Below are 18,268 nucleotides of genomic sequence, written 5' to 3'. Positions count from 1 at the left end.
TGTAGCGGGCTTGAAAGATTTTGCCACCCCAGGCCAAGGGGAGCCATTGCCTCTCTGACCTGTGTGTGGCTAAGAGGAAACTGAGCCTCAGCAGCACCTCTGGAGCTTACCTTCATGATACCAGCATGGTGCAGTGATTAAGAGCACCAGACTCTATTCTGGAGAACTGGGTTTGATTCCTCACTCCTACACATGAAGCCTGCTGGAGGGTCCTTGAGCCAGTCACAGTTTTCTCAGAATCCTCTCAGCCACACCTAACTCACAAAGTGCCTGTTGTGGGGAGAGGAAGGCAAGGCAGTTGTAAGCCACTTTGAGATTCCGTAGGGTAGAGAAAAGCAGAGTATAAAAACCAGCTGCTCTTCTTCTTCATGATGGGTGGAATGAACACAAGAGACTGCCTTAGATGTGTGTCCTTTTCTCAGGTTACACTGAATTCATGTATAATCCATGTACAGTTGATTTGAATAATTCTCATGTTACTTTCAACACATGTAGAGTCAAACGTGGTTTAAATGCCACATTTATCCAGGATGGGTACTGGTTGTTAGTTTCATTTGTAAAGTGGATGCATGTTGGCTTTTTCTTACAAAAAGATTCATGCATGTGTATTCAGAATGTGTGTATTTTCACTGAAACATGCAAACAGGGCTACTGTGCCAGAGCCCTCGCCTATCCAGATTAGTATTGTCTACTTTGACTAGCAGTAGTTCTTCAAGGTTCTCTGGCTGAGGTCTTTCACATTACCCTTTTACCCAGACATTTTAAAACTGGGGGTGCCAGGAATTGAACCTGGGACTTGGTGCATGCAAAGCAGGTGCTCTGCCACTGAGCTATGTTGCAGAAGGGACTGGCTTTTGCCTCCCAGCTCTGCACAGACAGAGGAAAAGTGACCCTGCTGCAGCTCATTTCCCCTCTGAGCAATGTAGTTTGAGGAAACAGGGGCCTTTCACCTCCCTAATCTGCACCGCCTGCAGCTGGGAGCTTACCCATCCCTGGATGCAGATGTTAGGGAGGTGATGGGCTGTCAATACCTCCCTGTGGTCCCTGGGGATAGGAGGAAGGCAAGACTGGCACTGCTGGAGCTTGACTTCTTCCCCAGAGGTGGGTACTGGCAGCAATCCATGTCCATTTACCCCCTCCTGGACTGCTGTCCCCCTCATATTCTGACTTCCCATGAGTCTGCTGGGCTTGCTTGTGCAGTGAGTAGACCCAGCCTGGAGTTGCTCTGTTGTCACCTGTTAAAGGAAGGTTTGACACAAGTTTAAAACAAGGCAGCATTGTGATTCCTGGCTCACCATGGTGACCCTATTAATCTCAATGGAAGAATCAGTAATGTATGAGCATGTTTATGAACATGCACATTGGCTCCCTCAAGTGCAAATGTGTACACAAATGCAAGAGAAGATTCCATAGTCACCCCTTTTGTACAGGAAGTGAATTCTTTCTCTTTCTCACTGCAGTGCTAACAGGAAAAGGCAACGGTGTGGAGGCTGCCAGACTGGACCCCGCCGCCCCCTCCACCGGGAATCCAAGATAATTCCACCAAACAAATCATTCAGCTCTTTTCATTTCTTCCAAATAAAGGACTAATCTGAGCATTTGCCAAACTCACTTTCCTCTCGGTTGACATGCACGGTAGTAACCCTGAGCCCTTAAACATCCATCCAGAGAAAACATGTTAATAGTTCTTCCTCTCTGGCACTGTCTTTCTTCCTGATAACAGTTCTCTGTTAACACAATCAAAAGCGTAAAACAAATCAAGTATTCTTTTGCACCTTGAATGATTAGATAATAGGCAGTTGTTAGCCTTCTGATGGGAAGGAAATAGACCCAAATTACTACAAGATGGGATGATGTATAACAGTTCAGTGTGAGACAAAACACAGGAAAGCCAAGCCAAATGAATGTGGTGAAAAGCTGTTTCATTGACTTATCTCCCTTCTCTGTCTCTTTTAGCAGTTCAGGGTTGTGGGGAAATGCAACAGTTTGCTTGATGGGGGAAGAAATTCAGAATACTTAAAAAAAAAAATAACAAACTAGAGCTGGGAAACTGGAAATTCCCAGTTTGTGCTAAGATGGAGATCATCATGTACTAAAGCTGCTTTGGCCACTTTGAAGAATGCTCCCTTCCCATCTTCTGAACTTGTGAACATCTTTGATCCCAAAACTATGTTCTGACACAGGGTGGGGATGGGGGAAGCCCAGCATATGTGCTGACAAGTGGCACACATGCCACGGCTTGTCACCCTTCCCTTGACTCAGCTGCAGCACTGGCAGAACTGCAGGAATCAGCCAAATGGGAGAAGGCAACAGGTCTGGTTTATTCTCATTATCACCTCCCAGACCTGCCAACGATAAATCCCTGTAATATTGGCAGTGTCACTGGGGCTTGGCTTCCCTCCAACTGTGCCTCCAAGTACCACCGTTGGCTTCCACCCCATTTTGTTTGCCTGCACATCTTTACAAGTAGATGTTTACAAGTAGTTTTTCCTACACTTGGGCCTCTGAACTAACTACTGCCAATCTATAAACCAGATTCAAGTGTGCAGCAACAGAACAAAGTTTGGGTTCAGTGGCACTTTTAAGGCCAGCAAAGTTTAATTCTGGGGATAAGCTTTTTGTATGCATGCTCATTTATCTGATAAAGTGTGCATGCGCATGAAAGGCTTATGCCCAGAATTAAACTATGCTGGTTTTAAAGGTGCCACTGGATTCAAGCCACTTCACTTTAAAACTCAAATTACTTTTCATATCAATAACAAATGACTTTTTCATATCAATAAAAAGGCAAACCCAATCAACATTTTGATTTTCAAATTTAATGTATTTCAAAAAAAGTATATTTTTAAATGAAACTTGAAGGAATATGTTTTAGCATATCTTGCTGACAGAAAAAAAGTATTGTCAACATTTTACCCAGTCTTGTCTCTAAAGCCTCTAAGTCAGGATCATTCATCAAGTGCCCAGCACACTGTAGGGCTGCCAGGTCTGACCCAGAAAATATCTGGAGACTTTGGAGGTGGAGTCTGGTGACTTTTCCATTCCCTAAATAAATTATATATATGTATGTATATATAGTTGTGCAGTTCCCCTGAATACAATCTTCATTTCCTTATCCTCTTTTTTTGCCTGCCCTGGTAGTTGCACTTCCACTAAATGAAAGTGAAATTTGTCAACCCCCCACAAGTCCCTTTGTCATGCTTTGGAAGCATTTCCAAGCATGGTTTTTTTAAAAGGACACATGCACATACACTCCCAAAGCAGGCAAAATAATCACATTTGGAACCCCACGCTTTTGTGATCTTACTGCAGCACTTTACTCACAGGAGTTGCTGAATTTAACCATCTGCTGTTTTTCAACCAGCTGCAGACAGGAACACAAAAGGAGAGCAGCCTAGTGGGTGGAGTTTTCCTCCATCCCATAATCAGATTCTAGCTACCTCTTTCCAATCCATTTTACTATAGAAACAACTTCTGAAGCAAATGCAAAACAGAGGGACTCTGCTCTTTGCCTTTCTCACAGGCTCTGCCTGCTTGCCCTGCCCCTTGGTTTCTTCCTGCTGAGATTTAAAGGCATACACATGTTCCAAAACACAAACAGTTGCAAGCATCTTCTAAGTCTGTAGAGATTTAAAGGCACATGGTGGCTGTTGGGGCAGGGCTTTCCCTGCCCCAACTGACTGCTGGTGAGGAGGAGTCTGCAAAACTGGGGCATCCCCCACTGGGACCTGGGGACTGGCAAGCCTAACATGCTGTAAGATGACAGCAACCCTTATGGGCCACCATGGCCAGTAAGGTAGATCAGGAAGTACATTTGAACATCTGTCCACCCAGTCAGCACTGCAGTAGCTTACTCTCCCTGTAGTGAAACAGTTAGGTATGCCAGTTTGTCTCCATGAAACAAACCTATTGCTTGTACTCTCTGCTTCTCCTTTGTACGCCAAGCACAGTGCAGATAAGGAGACAGTTCCACAGGGCATTCTAGGGAAGAGAGAAGAAGATGGGGTTTGCCATTGCTTTCCTGTTCATTAGCAAGCCCTTGTCTTCATTGGAGGTCTCCCATCCAAGCACTGACTGCAGCCAACCCTGCTAAGCTTGGTTTCCAGTTTGTGATGAGTGTAGGCTAAGCCAGGCTGTTTTGGCTGCTGGGAGGTCCCCTGTTGAAAGGCAGAACTAAATGAGGCCAAATGTTAGTGCATGTGAGTTTTAAAAATAATCTGAGCTCCCTCTTTGTAAGACAGAGAGCAAGGATAAGGCTGGGATTTTTTTCACACCTGTCTCAATTTGCCTTTAATTTCATATGAAAACATTAAAATGGTTATATTGTTTTCCCACTTAAGAACATAAGAAAAGCCATGTTGGATCAGGCCAATGGCCCATCCAGTCCAACCCTCTGTGTCACACAGTGGCCAAAACAGGCAACATTAGGAGGTCCATCAGTGGGACCAGGACACTCCAACTGTGCCCCCCCTCTACCCAAGCACCAAGAATACAGAGCATCACAGCCCCAGACAGAGAGTTTCAACAATACGCTGTGGCTAATAGCCACTGATAGACCTCTGCTCCAGATGTTTATTCAGTCCCCACTTGAAGCTGTGTGTGAGTTTGTCCCACTCATGTGTATGCTCCGCCACAACACACACTGTCTGAGCATTCCAGGGAAGGAGGAAAACTAATGCATTCGCATGTTGCTGTTGCCAATTTCCACGCCCATCCATGCTTGTTCTGCAAGGGAGGATCTGATTTAATTGCCTCCAGGAAAGGAATGCTTTCTCATTGCTGTTTGCATTTTGATAAGGGAAGATCCTCTGCAGGAAGAAGACAATTTTTTGCTAATTTCATCCCATTGTATATATGGTGTACAATTTACACCTGGAAATCTATTTTCCATTGAAAACAATTGAAGTGATTGTCAGATTGATCAACTAATGACACTTGATATTATTATTATTAGTTTGTTTATATTCTGCCCATTCCCCCATAGGGGCTCAAGGCGGAGTACAACATAAATGATTAGATGGTGTAGCAGGACAGTGCATTAAATCAGCACAGTACAGTAGGGGTGGCCAATTTCAAAGAAACCAAATCAAAATTTTAAAAGGAGAAAAGAGATGCCAGGAAAATTTGGGTTTTTTTTCACATCCTCTCCAGGAATATAGAAAAGTAAATTTATTTTTTAAAAAATCAGGCACAAAAGAGGGAAGTGAGCATCTTAACCACTGCATGAAGTTAACAATTCTGACATAGCTTTTAATCCTAGAATTCACCATATATACAAAGCCAATTGTAGTTCAGTTTTCAGATGAAATGTATATACTGGCAGGCATTCAGTGGCAAGAACAGTTGAAGAACCACATTAAATTATTTTGACTGAGTTGAGAAGATCACAGATCTTCCCAACTGTTAGGAGGGTAAATGGGTAGTGTAGCAAAAATGGAAATACAAACTTGTAATTAGCAGCCCTGGGGGTTCATCCAGACACAAAAAATCTATATATTTTGAATTGCTTTCTTGGGAGGTGTACTAACACCATAGTAAGGATTTGGAATTTAGATTCAACATTCTGAATTACGGCCCTTCAGATTTGGAATTCAGATGTCAGAAAATCCTGAATTGCCCACTATCTAGGACTCCATTAAAATAAATAAGAATAGCTGTTCTCTGCTTTTACATAACACAGAAAAGGCAAACCACTGATCCTTTCCTTGTACCAATGCCAACTTCAAAGAGGTGAGAAGATGTGGCTAGTGCACACAGCAACGGCTGCTATTGCCAGACGGCAGTGTCAGGCACTAGGAAATGACTACAAGCTGGACATGTACCCTGAACAATGCAAATGCCACCAGGGCAGCATTGGGCATGGCATGCTGAAGCTGTGGACAACTGTTGCTTAGGAGTGAACAGGTATCTTGGGCAGCATTAGCAGGCAGACTAGAGCAGCAGACCAGCAGAGAGTGCTGGGTGTGTTGGAACTATCCCAGCAGGACTTGGTCCAGCACAGAAAAAAGTAAAATCTGGATCTATATGGATCCTTTCGGGTTTTTTAAAACAAGACTCCCCCTAAATCCAGTATCAAATCACACGTCAAAACATGGACCATGCACCGAACTATTAAAAAACACACAAACACACACACAGATCCAATACTTTGCAGTGCATTGATGGTGCAAGAACATAGATCCAAGGCATGGATGATATTTTAAAAACTTTTTATTCATAAATTTTTATAACACAGATTACATTATATGGATGATTAACACAACATGATATCCATGGAGGTAATACAAGATTTGTTAACTTGAAGATTTCTAACCAATCTTTCACATTACAGAGTTTTATAGTGAACACGGGTGAGGTGCACTTATGTGCACAGCATCGGTCACATAATATAATAATAATAAATTTTATTTATACCCCGCCCTCCCCGCCGAGGCAGGCTCAGGGAGGCTTACAGGACATGGCAAAATATGACTGTATGAGTAGACAGTAAAAGGTTATGTTATCTGAAGCAAGGTTATTTTAACTCCACAAGATGAAATCTGGTAAGTTTGGCCAAAATTTCTTTGATATTGGTTGCAGGAGAATTATATAAGCAGCTATGCTCATCTTTCAGTTAAAAAGGACCAATTATATATATATATTTCCAGCTTTTTTCTTAATTCCCTAATTCTGCAAACACTACATTTGTTTCATAAATAACACTTTCTAATTCCTCTACCTTCACATTATCTATCTGTTAGCTTATCTAGAACATTTTCCTTCCTTTCATAAGCATTATGTAATTTCCTTTGGATTTAATGCTATGATACACATTATGGACTTGATGCTTACTTAGGGTTGGTTTTGGCCAACTATTTTAAGAAAGCTTTTCAAAGGCCTGGCAGAGATTTTTGAGTTCATCTTTCAAGTAAGAGACAATCTCCTTTACTTTTTGTGGTGAATCAAGAACTTCTATGCCGGAAATGAAGGGATCGTAACGAAGAGAGAAAGGTTTCTTGATCTGAAGAGCATATTTTCTGTTGAGGGAAAAAATAAAAGACTTGGTTCAATTTTTTTTTTTTTTTGCTGTAAGCAATCAATAAGTCTTGAAGAGAAACAATTCACCCCCACAGTCTTCTGGATGGAACAAAAATGCATCTACAGACCGCTGCTTTTATTCTTATTCTTATTTTGTTATTAATTATGGTTTTAACTTATTTGTAAATGTTTTTAAACCAAACCTATGTAAATTATAATGTTGTAAGCCGCCCTGAGACACTTCGGTGAGAAGGGCGGGATATAAGTCCAAATATAAATAAATAAACAAACAAACAAATAAATAAATAAATAAATAAATAAATGATATTTAAAAAGTGCTTTGTCAGAAGCACACTGTTGCATAATAGAACTGGCCTTACGCATTACCCAGTGATAGTTCACCAAGAGAATGATTAGGAATGGGCACAGACCAGCTCACAAACTAAAGTTTGCAACAATTTTTGGCCAGACGTTTCCCCAGAAAGGACTTTCCTGGTGGCACCTTCTTTAGAGGGCCATAACTCAGACCTCATAAATCCAATCCTCACCAAACTTGGAGGGCAGATAGAGGAGAGTCAGCCAGCGATCCCCTGTGAGTTTAGTGTCTCTAGCCCACTGGGGGAGCATTCTACCACCTCACAGACTGAACCAGTTTGTAAGGTGGCTAAAATTTTGTGACAGTTTGTGGTGTGCAAATGGGGCATGTCAACAAACCATAAATCGAGCTGCATTTTCCCAGGTTGTGCCCATCCCTAGTGATGATCCTTGTCAGGGTGGGAGCATCTGCTAATGGAGGCTCCACATAGTTCTTGGAGACCTTTCCTCCCTCATCTCTGGAGGTCAGTGTCTACCTTCTTTGTCCCCATGTGGAATTTACAACATAGTTCAATGGTGAAGTTCTACAGGCCATATCACCACAACACTCCTTAGGGACTGCACTGTAAATCTCTCTGAATATATTGTCAACGTTTGCACTCACTGCAGCTTGGACTTTGCCTCTTCAAAATGTTCTGCTACAAAGTAGACAGGCTGGAAAGTCTGGTCCTGGTAAGGCTGGACTGCCATCACATCTGGATCAAAAGGCTTGTATTCGGGCTTCTTTGATAAAGCATACTAGTGAAGAAGAACAACAACAAGAGTGACAGAATTGATGGGCAGAGATAACAACAACATACAATCATTGACTTGCATGGAGATTTGTATAGTAAGCAGGTAGCATCCAGCAGAGGCTTCAGAGGAACCACACAATGGTTAAACTGAGTAGTAATGGGCAGGGGTGGAATTCTAGCAGGAGCTCCTTTGCATATTAGGCCACGCACCCCTGATGTACCCAATCCTCCAAGAGCTTTCAAGGTTCTTTTTTCTTGGTGGATTGGCTACATCAGGGGATGGGGCCTAATATGCAAAGGAGCTCCTGCTAGAATTCCACCCCTGGTGATGGGAGGCTTGACCCTTACCCCCACCCAAAGATGGGCATTTCCCCCACCTTCAGTTTAATGACCTGATAACCAGCATTATTTCAGCTGTGCCCAAGGTCAGGTTTTATTGGCTTCCCCATATTTTCTCCCAGTGTCATATTGCTTACTATGTCATTCCTCCCAAAGATGTTATACCAACTATGGGGGGGGGGGACTACAGGAGGACTCTTTCTGCTTCAATGTGTGAAAAAAGAAAGAGAAACAGAGAAAGCAATGTAAAATGTAAGTAAATTGAATTCTGGCTTCTTGGTTAGCAGTGTATAGAATATAAGATATCCCTCTGAGAATACTTTTGAAATCTAAACCAGATGTATTAGAAATACGTAGCAAGATTATGTTTCAAGTGAGTTGAAAGGTCGGAGGGTCTTAAGCACAGTTTTCAAGCAGACCCTCCCCATTTGTTTTTTTGTTGTGGGAAAGGATGCTCAGATATTGTCAGATGACCTGAATTAGCCCAGCACAACTCAGGGAACTTTTTCTGTGAAGGTAGTTTGCAACCTAGTGGTGTCTGCCAACTGTGAAGTATGGGCCATTACATTTTATGGTACACAGGCTAGACTCCAGCCTGGGTGTTAACATAAAGTTCATTTTACATAATGTAGAACAGCTGACATTACAGTTGAATTTACAGTGTAATGCTAAGTGCCTGGGGTAAATTCCTATAGCTCAGAAAACATGAGGTTGGCCAACAGGCAAACTGTCATTATGGATTCAGCCCTGGCTGTATAGATCTTCTCTCCAGTTTCTAGGCCTGATGCTTGTTGAGAGGAAGGACTGAAGTCTGCTCTCAAGATGCAAATACAACAACAAAAACCCTAAACTAAATGCTGCATACTCAGTATCAATTTATACACCTTTAAAGCCACATCCACAATTGTAGGTGGCTCCAGGGCCAACCCTATGGTGCATGGTGCCCCAGGCAGACTCACTGCCTGCTGCCCTACACCCCTGGGGCCCTACGCATGGGCACGCACACACAAACCTGAGGCTTGGTGCTGCCCCCTCCCCTCCCTTCCATCCCCTTCCCTTCTGCAGTGCCACAATGCAGCACCGTGCTCTGCTCCCCCAGCACCCTCAGAGAAGTGCCACTATCCTCGGCCCTACCCTCTTCGACGCGGGCATCTCAGCATTCTCTCTTAAGAGAGCACCCGACAAAGCTTTGCTCCCCTCATTTCTGGAACCATAACTGCAGCCTATAAAAGCTAGTTGAAACTGGCAGTAGGACAAGACAATTGAAAAAAAAATGTATAGCACAATGGATTTTTTTAAAAAAACAAACAAACCAAAATCATGATTAAATCACATTTTTAAATAGCCAATGTATCAAGGAAGAAGAAAGTACAATATTTTTAAAAATTCAAGAAAACATCTGGAGGGAAAGGCAGGTTTTTAAACATCTTGTGTGACTCTAGATATGGGCACCAGGCAAACGGCTGTGGGAAGAGAATCCCAGAATGGAGGCACCCAAATGAAATTATAGGCAGCTGGCGGACCTTAGAAGCGAGAGGCATTTTGAGCCCAGCCCTCAAAGACGGTCTTAGTCAGGGAGACGCGTCATCATAAGGGAAAGGGCATGTGGGGGGCACAGGTGGCATAGCATCCCCAAGGGCCAGCAGCAGAATATACTCCAGAATTCAATCCAGGGGATTTCTTTCTCTGTCCAAACTTGCTGTTTAAGAAGTACTCAACGATTAGGAACTGAGGAGATATCATTTCTGATCGAAACAAACATTCAGAGTACGGTGACTGTAACCAGGGTGAACATGAGCAAATATCTGCAGTGTTTTCAATATCTTTAGCTATTATTTTATTACAGCTTGATGACTTGGTGCTTTTCACTCTTGAGCAGAAATGTCCTTTGCAGTTGCATGCATTGGAGGCTCTATGCTGCCCTCTAGTGAGTATAGGGGGTAAATTTATTTAATCCAAAATGTTTAGGATATCCACATCTCTCAGCAGTCACTGTAACAAAACAAAACCAAACCAGACATCAGGGACCGATAAATGCCCCTTACTTACCACCAGCTCACCATAAGAGGAAAGGAGACCTGCTCCATAGGCTTTGATAGCTCCATTTTGTTTGCAGAGACCAAATTCAACAGTAAACCAGTAGAGCTGAGAAACACATAAGGACATAAGAAAAGCAGAGTCAGATCTCATTCAACATCCTGTTTCCTGTTATGACCAACCAGATGCCACAAGGAAGTCCACAATTGGGCAACCCCCCCCCCCCCAAACCAACAGCTCTTCGCTATCTTTTCCTGCCAGCAATTGCCATTCAAGGTGGTTCTCCTCATTAAAATGGAGGCTCCATTTAGCCATGATGGGCCTACCCTCCATTAGGGTTGCCAATCCCCAGGTGGGAAATACAATAGAGAGAATCACAGAGTAGGATGAGAACCCAAAGAAAAACCGTGACAAAATAACGAATACAATCATAAATTCACTTGTAATTATTAATGTATGAAACTTCAAAGGATGCTTGTCGCACCGTTTCCACTGTCTTTATCAAAGAGGGATATCCAACAAGTTGTATTTCACAATGGCCCATGGGGTAACTATTTCGCTCTGGAGCCCAGCCACACCACTGGCAACAATCGATTCTGGAGTAACAAGAACGGGCTGGGCACTCCATTATTCCCTATGAGGACCGATTCCCATTGGGTATAATGGAGAATTGATCTGCGGGTATCTGGGGCTCTGGAGGGACTGTTTTTTGAGGTAGAGGCACCAAATTTGCAATATAGCATCCAGTGCCTCTCCCCAAAATATCCTCCAAATTTTGAAAAGATTGGACCAGGAAGTCCAATTCTATGAGCCCCAAAAGAAGGTGCCCCTATCCTTCATTATTTCCAGTGGAGGGAAGGCATTTAAAAGGTTCATGGTCCCTTTATATGTGATGGCCAGAATGCCCTTTGGAGTTCAATTATGCTTATCACAATCTTTCTCCTGGCTCCACCCCAAAGTCTTCTGGCTCCACCCTTAAAGTCCCCAGATATTTCTTGAATTGGACATGGCAATCCTACCATCCATGAATTTGGCTAAACCTCTAAAAGCTATTTAAAGGCTGATTCACACAATACACATTTTTCTATAGACATGTTCTGGGAGCCCCCAGCTGGGAATTTAATTCTAAGGCACTTGTGACCCCAGTCTGGATCAGGACCATGGCACACAAGGAGAAGAGGCTTCAGTTCCATTCCCCCTCCCCCACACACAAAGTTTCCCTGACATAAAGTGCTCCTAAGGAGTCACTATTTTTCTGTTTGGGGAACTTACTGATGTCTATGTCTACGTTTTCCAATCAGGCAAATGGAGGCTTCCAGGGCCCATCTCAGGTCCAGGAAATGGTGGTGGAGGAGGTGAAATCCCTTTCTTCTTGAATACTACAGTCTCAATTTAAATTGGGCCCCACTGCATCTGAGAACTGAGGTACTAGCAGAGAATTCCAGGTGCACATCAGGTCCAAAGTCCTTGTGGCATGCACTTAGTGCACTTTATAACATATGAATTGGTCCTTATAAGTCTGTGGCCATTGCCACATCTTGTGGTAAAAGAGGTCATCTCCTGTGTGATGAAGTTTTTATATCCTATTTATCAATTTTGTTGCATTGCTGTTACTTCATCCTGCCCACTTTTGTGTTAAGAGATAGAAGAATGATTAGATTATGATCATAAATTCTGCTTTGGAGAAAACCTTTCGGGAGGGCCACACTGTACCCCAGTGTTCACTAGCACTTTGTCATCTTGGTGTGTAGTCACATACCTGGAAAATGTACACTGGAAAACATGAACTTAAGTTGACCAAGTGTGATGAGCCAGTGTGGGGTAAAGGCTAGAATGTTGGACTAGGATTGCGGAGGCTCAGGTTCAAATTCTGCATGCTGCCATGGAAGCTTGCTGGGTGGCCTTGGGCCAATTGCACCATCTCAGCCTAACCTACCTCATAGGCTGTTGTGACAATAAAATTGAGCTGAGGAGAATTATGTAAACTATCAAAGATTTCAGGTTTTCATGGCTGGCAACATCATTAGGGTTTGTAGAACCTTTCGGGCTCAAGTGCCGTGTTCTACTGGAGAAAGTTTTTCTTCCAGACGTTTCGTTCTCAGCTCTCAGGAAGGCTGTACCTACATTACAATGGTCAACTTGCCTTTCTTGACGTCCTCATGACCAGGAAAGATGACGAAAAATTCGGCCACACAGTATTCAGGAAACCCACACACACCGACCGCTATCTAAATAAGAATTCCAATCATCATCCTCGCCAAAAACGTACAGTTGTAAAAACCCTCATCCACCATGCATCACGCATCTGTGAACCAAGCCAACTCCAGCAGGAACTACATCACCTCAACCAGTCACTGCAGGCCAATGGATACTCCCAACAAGAAATTAGAAGAGCCCTCCATCCCAGGAGACCATCCACACCAAATCCCGAGCCACACACAAGTGTAGGTACAGCCTTCGTGCCCTACATAAAATCTGTCACCGACCGCATTGGCAAAATTCTCAAACGCCACAATGTTGACACAGTCTTCAAGCCCACACAACAGATCCGCCACATGCTGCGCTCGGCCAAAGATATGAGAGATCCACTTTCAACCCCTGGAGTCTACAAAATATTCTGCTCCTGTGGTGCAGTCTACATTGGCACTACCCAACACAGTATCAACACCCGCCTCACCGAACACAAGAGACACTGTCGCTTGTTTTAGCCAGAAAAATCAGCTGTAGCTGAACATGCACTTCAAGAAGGAGACCATGTCATCCACTTTGAAAGAACTGAAGTCATTTCTACAGTCTCACATTATCATACCCGCCTGAACAGAGAAGCTATTGAGATTTACAAACACCAGCACAATTTTAACAGAAAGGAAGAAGGCATTTTCATCCACCAATCTTGGTACCCAGCTCTGCAAAACACCCTACAGACTATAAATTGCAGAAAGTCACAGAACAACCAGCATATTCCACAGAACAATCAGCACAGTCAACAACCACTTTCCTTATCTTCACACCCCTTCCAACCCTCCCAGCAATTAACACAGAACAATGGTCACATTCAACAGCCAGTTTCCTTATCACTACCCTTCCAGGAAGCCCCACCAAACAATGGACACATCCACAAACCAATTGCCCTTTCACCACACACCCTCCAGCCTAGAAACAGCAACTCTCCAGCAGCCCTGGCCCCACTCAAGAAGGTCAGAGCGTCTGCTCCGGCTGCAATGCCACTGAGGATGTTCTCCGCAGCTGAGAACGAAATGTCTGGAAGAAAAACTTTCTCCAGTAGAACATGGCACTTGAGCCCGAAAGATTCTACAAACCCTAATTATGTAAACTGTTTTGGGCCCCCATTGTGGAGAAAGACTGGGCATAAATGGAATAATAAATAGAATAAATATAACACTAGCTGTGCAAAACTATGATTTGACAGTAGCTTGCCTGTGTCTTCATTCCAAATTGGAAAATGGCTCATTATTTTTATGTTTAAAAGTATAAATTTTATGGATACTGAGATGGAAATAGATGTAAGTAAATATATATAGGAGCCCCATGGCACAGAGTGCTAAGCTGCAGTACTGCAGTCCAAGCTGCGCTCATGAGCTGAGTTTGATCCCAGTGGAAGCTGGGTTCAGGTAGCTGGCTCAGGGTTGACTCAGCCTTCCATCCTTCCAAGGTCGGTAAAATGAGTACCCAGTTTGCTGGGGGGAAAGTGTAGATGACTGGGGAAGGCAATGGCAAACCACCCCATAAAAAGTCTGCTGTGAAAACGTTGTGATGCGACATTACCGCAGAGTCGGAAAGGACTGGTGCTTGCACAGGGGACTACACACACACACACACATGTGGGATCCTACAACTTTTTTCCTAACTGGAAGTCTGGCTGTGGAGGAAAAGAATAGCAAGCAACAGCCACCTGGTTTTTCTGCAACCAAATTAAAACTCATTTCCCCCAAGCCAATGAGTCAGCAGTGTGATTGGTTTAAGCAATCCTTGGGGGGCGGGAATTGGCCTATCAACAGAATTGTTTTTTGTGGCAAGATCTGCAGGTAATTATTATGACTGGTGATTTTCACTGTCAGTTATACCCTATCCCTCTGATCTTCAGTATCCCAGGCAACCAGGTGCCTGAATAATGGCCACATATATGAATATTAATGCTATTAATTTTTCAGTTTGCATTAGTTATGTCAGCTGCGGCAACAAATAGGGCATATTTTATTTGGATTTGGATTGTCTGAATGTGGATCCATCAGGGAATGACTGGTTGTTGTGAGTGTGAGATGAAATATTAGAAGATGGCTTTTATATGATTTAGTTGTTTGCTTGTTCATTCTTTTCTTTTACTTTCAAAGAAATGGCGCTTGGATTTTCTAAAACACAAATTCCAAAACTTCCATTTGGAAAACATCGAGCGATTTCTGGAGAAGCCCCGTAGAAGAGGATGACTCTGCTTGTGACTGCACTTTTTGGTATTGCAGCTTCACCACATTAAAATGAAGTATACTTACAGTTGAATGAAGCAGGAGTCAAGTTTGTTGGTCTTATGGGTGAACTTGACTCCTGCTTTGTTCTACTGCTTCAGACCAACACGGCTGCCCACTTGGATCTAAATACTTACAGTTGACAGCTTTTCTATATCTTCTTCAGATGCTCCAAGAGAAGCCAGTCCAATATCCTAAAACAAGCAAGCAGGTGATATCAGGAGGCTGAGTGGGCATAAGACTTCAAAAGAAAAGTCCTTCAGGACTCAGCTAAGGATCCAGCTAATCCAGCATACTGTTTCCAGCACTGGCTAGGGAGGGTGGAGACCCATGTGACAGAATGTGATTACAACAAAAATAACAGTGGGTGAATAACAAAAACTACATTCATGTATATTCTCATATTTATAATGCTGATTAAATATGTTGAAACTAATATCTAAGTTTCATAAATTCACAGCAACAATTATCTTCACATACAAAACACCAAGCAAATTTTGTGAATACAAAACTGTGAATACAAAACACCACACTTATATAGAGTTTGCCTTTCATACTGCTACTGCACACTAAGTTGACATTTTCATTGAGCTTTCCACTACAAGCCCAGGATCATTTTTGATCTTGACGGACCATTCAGACCTGAGCCTGCTTCAGTGGAGAGGGCAGGATATAAATTAAAAATTATTATTATTATGATCAGCACATAGGCAAAATTAGCTTATTTTTTGTTCCACCAAGGATCACCTTACACATATATGCACTGAATTTAACAATGTTACCCACTCACTTTGAGAGGTCCTCCTTGCAGGTCTTCGCAATCTGCCTCATTTTTTACCATCATGAATCATTTGGTAGAATCTACCAACTTGGTCACCTCAGTGTTCACCCCCAATTCCAAATCATTTACAAACCAATGAAATGACACCAGTTTTAAATAATGCCAGTAAGAGCATGTTTGTTTGGAAATTTGGGGCTGGTTACAGATGGGCGGTTTAAGCTGCCCCAGGGACAGTAGGAGAGTGCCCTGAAAAAAAGCGTGTCTGTACATGTATATCTGCCTGCCATCCCCCCCCCCCCCCCAAGCTGTCTCTGACTTTCAAAGTGATGCCTTTATGCTGGGGTGCCTCCCTGTCTGGATGGCCAGGAAGCACCTGGGGAGCTGCGGATAAGGTGCATGAGCTCTCTAGATGCTTTCTAGGGCACCCATGGACTGTCCCTCTTTCACGGGCCATCAGGATGCTTCTGGTGCTCCTTTTCTGGCCAGCTCACTTCTTGGTCAGCTTGCTGCTGCCCTGAGTCGGTTGTCAGTAAGCAGCCTGGTAGTACTTTTTTGGTTCCCCAGGGCAGAGACACTAGCATGTGAGCATGCAGTAATGTCCTAGGCAGTACAAATAGTTAAGAGTTAACACAGGGATAGGGATAGTACCTGTGAGAACTGCGCAAACTCCTTGTCAGCTAACATGGGAACATGGCCCAGGAGTTCATGACAGCAATCACTGTGAAAACAAATAACGTTTTAAAACATCATGAAGTGTCTTTCTTTTACCTGGAAAAAGGAGATTGCCCTATCATTTCCCAGAGAATGTAGACATATGTCCAGATTCAGCAGAAGACAAAGCAACCATGAAGTCTCCCTCCTGACCTTCTCCAGATCCTGTTGTCTTCTGCCTATTGCTACACCGGGAACATTATAGCTGGTACCCATTTTCTGCCCATTGTGGCAAGTGATGAGTGGTGGTGGTTGACAGAGCCCGGAAAGGAATCAGTTGAAGAGGAGCTCCAGTTGTCTTGTGCCCTACAACCTGACAACCACACCAAACAACAGCAGCTTGTTCATTCGTTTGTTTGTTCATTCATTCATTCATTCCCCTCGCAATGTTGGCTAGACTGCATTGAAGAGATGCAGCCTTAATTGGAAAGAAATGTAGAGCCTATTAGGTCATGTCTGAGAATGTTCAAAGTCAGCACTGCCTATTTTATGAAAATAAAAGCATCTCATACACTTAACACGCTCAATGGTGATCCATAAATCCAAGTTTAAGGGTCAGAAATTCCCCATATGCTACCTGCTTTCCATAACAATGAAATATCAACAAAGGCCATTAAAATCAAGATATTATTTTGTTAAATTAAGAAAGTTATTAATTCAAATGCTGTTGTTAGATTTTTATGTAACACTAGCAGAAGATACTAAACTGCATACAGACTGGAAAATGATAGATCAGAGATGTTCTTGACTTCTCCTGTCTGACAAAGGGAGATTTGAATCTTATAAGAACATAAGAGAAGCCATGTGGGGTCAGGCCAATGGCCCATCCAGACCAACACTCTGTCACACAGTGGCAAACTCCCCCCCCCCCAGAATTGCAGATTTATACCCCGCCCTTCTCTCTGAATCAGAGACTCAGAGCGGCTTACAATCTCCTTTATCTTCTCCCCCCACAACACCCTGTGAGGTGGGTGGGGCTGAGAAGGCTCTCACAGCAGCTGCCCTTTCAAGGACAACCTCTGCCAGAGCTATGGCTAACCCAAGGCCATTCCAGCAGGTGCAAGTGGAGGAGTGGGGAATCAGACCCGGCTCTCCCAGATAAGAGTCCATGCATTTAACCACTACACCAAACTGGTCATCAGGAGCTCCACCAGTTTGCATATCTTATTGGTCTCTAAAGTGCCCCTGGACTATTCTACTTCAGATCAGCATGGCTACCCTCTGAAACAGACATTCTTGTGGCCAGAGAAAGGGTCATTGTGTTAACCTGTCAAAAATTATTGATAGAGACATCTAAAAGTAAGCCAATATCTAGGAATACTTTTGAAGGCTTCCTAGACCCCACTGGCCACATCCTGAAAAGTAAGATCTAGCTGAGAGCCCACCCCATCCCAACCTCCAGTTACCACCAGGAAGGCCTGAGGCAGAAGAAGTCACAGCCATTTCAACCATGCCTTGACTGAGACCTTATTGAGACCCCTATTGAGTTACATTTTGCATTACTGTATGTTTATAATTGTGTGTTTGTATTTCTGTATGCTGTTCAGCAATGGCTAACCCAAGCTAGCCTGTTCTCATCATATTTTGTCAGAAGCTAAGTAGGGCTGGCCCTGGTTAGTATTTGGATGGGAGACCACTAAGGAATACCAGGGTCACGACGCGGAGGCAGGCAATGGCAAACCATCTCTGAATGTCTCTTGCTATAATTTGGCTGCAACTTGATGGCAAAATTTAAAAAGCTGTTCAAAGAGCCAACATTTGTCAGGAAAAGCAAGATAAAATATGATACATAA

The 18,268-nt window shown here is 43.3% G+C and overlaps 1 protein-coding gene across 1 annotated transcript in view; it reads right to left on the bottom strand.

Moving 5' to 3' along the window:
- Positions 1 to 6,824: 6,824 nt before the first annotated feature.
- The window catches only part of LOC132575749 (tyrosine 3-monooxygenase-like), a 42,120-nt gene continuing 30,676 nt past the window's right edge, over positions 6,825 to 18,268 (bottom strand). The window contains exons 9-13 of the mRNA XM_060244438.1: positions 16,413 to 16,482; positions 15,121 to 15,177; positions 10,515 to 10,610; positions 7,997 to 8,130; positions 6,825 to 7,016 (exon numbers count right to left, since the gene is read on the bottom strand). Of these exons, the coding sequence (XP_060100421.1) occupies positions 6,857 to 7,016; positions 7,997 to 8,130; positions 10,515 to 10,610; positions 15,121 to 15,177; positions 16,413 to 16,482 (517 nt within the window). The 3' untranslated portion in view covers positions 6,825 to 6,856. The remainder of the gene's footprint in view (positions 7,017 to 7,996; positions 8,131 to 10,514; positions 10,611 to 15,120; positions 15,178 to 16,412; positions 16,483 to 18,268) is intronic.

The sequence above is a fragment of the Heteronotia binoei genome, chromosome 8 (genome assembly GCF_032191835.1).
Source record: "Heteronotia binoei isolate CCM8104 ecotype False Entrance Well chromosome 8, APGP_CSIRO_Hbin_v1, whole genome shotgun sequence".
NCBI lineage: Eukaryota > Metazoa > Chordata > Lepidosauria > Squamata > Gekkonidae > Heteronotia > Heteronotia binoei.
Note: the sequence above shows the minus strand (reverse complement) of the source record. Positions and strands in the feature narration are given on the sequence as shown.